This window comes from Apis dorsata, unplaced genomic scaffold, assembly GCF_000469605.1.
Source record: "Apis dorsata unplaced genomic scaffold, Apis dorsata 1.3 scaffold_683, whole genome shotgun sequence".
NCBI classification, from domain to species: Eukaryota; Metazoa; Arthropoda; class Insecta; order Hymenoptera; family Apidae; genus Apis; species Apis dorsata.
This window is the reverse complement of record NW_006263864.1, coordinates 903,139-906,215: the sequence shown is the minus strand read 5'-3', so window position 1 is coordinate 906,215 and position 3,077 is coordinate 903,139. Positions and strand designations below refer to the sequence as shown.

Here is a 3,077-nt window from a genome sequence, read left to right as displayed (position 1 = left end):
AACTCCCACGAGCGAGGGCAACGAATCATCTCGCCGTCTCGATTTTCACCCAACGCCGCCACTTCTAATCTAAATTGAAATCTAATAATCCACGACGAGACGGCGCGCGGCACGTTTCACCACGCTCGATATCCTTCGCCTCGCGATATTCCTTGGGACCATTTTCGAACTAACCGTTGCGTTGAAAAAGAAAAAGAGAGAAGAAAAAGGGAGAGGAAATTTAAAAAACGAGGTTAAAGAAATAGAACGGTTCACGAACGGTGAGTGGGAAAATCGTGGCGGTAAAAGAAAAAGCGGAAGTAGAGAAAAAGGTCTGGCCAATTGTCGCCGGTCGAACGTGCCGTTGGGCGTGCACTTTTGGACTAGCATCATAATAGCAGAAACAAGTCGCGTCGAATGACTTCGGACATCCTGTATAATCTTTCCGGGGTCCGAGATCATCCTCGACGATCGTCGATGTACGTGGGTGCTTAGAAAGAAACTCGAACTCGCGAACGACGACAGAGGTGGATCTCGAGGAAAATGCGAAACGAATGGAAAAACGAAAAGAAAAATTCTCGTCTTCTTCGATGCGCGCGTTCATAGCGTCTATAGACTTTAAGGTATCTCTCGATCGATTGTTTCAAGAAGGATCGCGAAAGTGACGCGAGTCGAAAAATTCTTTCTCTCGAAGCGGAACGGAAAATTGATCAAATTGCGTCACGGGTTCGAGGACTCGTTGATTGATCGATCGTGCATGTACCAAAGTTGGATTTCGTTGTTTCCTTACCGACCGATCAATCAGTTACTTTTCCAGCGCGTGCACATAATCCACCGGATTGGAAAATTGCCAGTCTGTCTTTATTATGTTCCACGAGTCGCGAGCCCGGCTATAACACAGCTTTGTTGCTCTAAATCGATCGGAATAAAGTATAGGTCGGTAAGGACGATCGCGGCGTATCGACAAGAACACGACGACGAAGGAAGTCGTTCTAAAATTTTCGATCGTTTCTCGAATCGCGTCTCGTCGATACGCTGAACGATCGAAAGAACGGTTGGAGGTAATAGAAATTGACGATCTTGCGACGCGTCGGGGATGGGTGCATGCGGACGCGTCGAGATCGATGTGGCGGGGTTGAAATATCGGGGAAGAAAGTAGCGGGGAGGGGGGAGAGAAGAGAAAAAGAAAAATAGGAAAGTAAGCGTCACACCTCTGCGTCGTAGTGAGAGCGTGAACGAAGAAGTACACCAACGGTGTGCGTTTACCGTTGACGTGAAGGAGTGCAGAATGAGCGACGGTGGCAGCGCCATTGGCCACGCGACAGGTGTACGTGCCATTGTGCGCGGGTGCGATCGTGCTAATGCTCAGGGCGCTGGTAAAAGCGTCATATTGGCGGACGGTAATGGCCTTTCTCGGGGACTGTTCGGCCTGGCCCTCGGCCTTGGGGCCCCGCTTGGGCCCCTTAATCGCGTCTCCAGGACCGGCCGGGGCCTGAACACGGCTATGGCTTGACGGCGGAGCATCCTGCGACGTCCTGATCTCTATCGGGACGTTATCTTTGAGCCACGTGAACGTCAGTGGCAGATCGCCAGTCACGACCACGCACTGTACGCTAGTACGGTCCCCTACGTTTAAATCGCGAGCAAAACTGAAAGGCGTGATTTTAGGTGGCACTGAAAGAACAATACAAAGACAAAAGGTGGCATTCCAGTAAAAAGCTAGGTTCAGAAAACGCTATAGAGAATTCGCGTATTTATATGTATATATAAATATCTATATATATTTAAAACTGTTTGTGTGCGTTCGATGATAATCATGGGACAGTAGTGATATATTTTCATGGAACAGAAAGAATTTGAGTTGAGCACACACACGTCGAACGGACGGATTTTTTTTTTTCATCGTCCACCGGTGTCGTGGAATTTATACAACGCCCGAACGTGGAAACGTTGAGAATTCCGCAACACCGGTCGAGACAGGAAGCTTGTGCATTTAAGACACTTGGCGCAAACGTCGAAGAACATTCGAATTAAACGAGAAAAGATCATTTATCGATCGTATTTCGATTAGACATTCGATCGTCGCGATCCAAGTGTCCTTAATGCGCGAGAAATATCGTACGAAATTGCGATCATCTATATAGAAACAAAGAGCTTGAAAGAGATAGAGATAGAATCCGCGTTGCGAACATCACTCGGCGCAAGCACCAATTTTTTCCTTTAATCCCGATTTCGTTACAAACCATATTTTCTTAAAGCTTCGATTTCCCTCGCTAATTTTTCAATCCTGGCGTTACGAATTAATCCAATATCAGTAGAATAAGTTGTTTAATTGGATGAAGCGAGCGTAGCAGTTACTTTTTTTTTTTTTATCGAAATCCAATGAACAAACCGGTTCGATCGGTTACGCAACACGCGTTTAATCCCTTCAATTAAGAATTAACTGGCTGGATCACCATACACCGGAATTTGGAAGCCTTCTCTCGCGTGTTCCCCTCGTCATCCATCGAAGAAGAAAAGAAAGAAAGAAAGAAACAGACAGATAAAAAATAATATAATCGCAAACAATCCCCTCCTCCCATAGAAGGGGGAAAAAACGTGGCGATTTTCGACGAAAATCTTTTCGTTCGCGTTGCTTTCGTTAATTCGGTCGAGTTAATCCACGAAAATCGCGTGATCAAAGGAAACGGCTGTTAAACGCGTTGTTTTTTTCAAATCACTACATATCCAATTCACGAGCCGATAATTATATCTCTTTGACTCGGTGCTCGTTCCCGCGATTTTTCTCCAGCGTTTCCCCCGTTTCACAAAGCCAGCCGGCTACGATTCCCTCCCCATTCTTTTTTTTTTAATATCGCGAACCGATCTGAACCGGCCGCGATAATCGCATCCCGCGTTGTTGTAACGCGCTTCTTCCCCACGAACGATTCGAACGAATAAACTGGCGTTAGCGGTGGAACAAGGGCTGTAATTGATATTTAACCGTGGCCGACACGGCGTACAATTTTTCGTCGATCGGTTTTCACTTTTCCATCCCCGCCGGAGCGCGTGTTCCTCCCCCCTTCCACGAGTGGCACGAGAAATTCGCGAAAAATTCA

General features: G+C 46.8%; 1 protein-coding gene across 1 annotated transcript in view; it reads right to left on the bottom strand.

The window, feature by feature from the left end:
- LOC102670645 (Down syndrome cell adhesion molecule-like protein Dscam2) overlaps positions 1-3,077 on the bottom strand; it is a 119,534-nt gene that overhangs the window by 35,291 nt on the left and 81,166 nt on the right. The window contains exon 12 of the mRNA XM_031513683.1: positions 1,246-1,653. Within this exon, the coding sequence (XP_031369543.1) occupies positions 1,246-1,653 (408 nt within the window). The remainder of the gene's footprint in view (positions 1-1,245; positions 1,654-3,077) is intronic.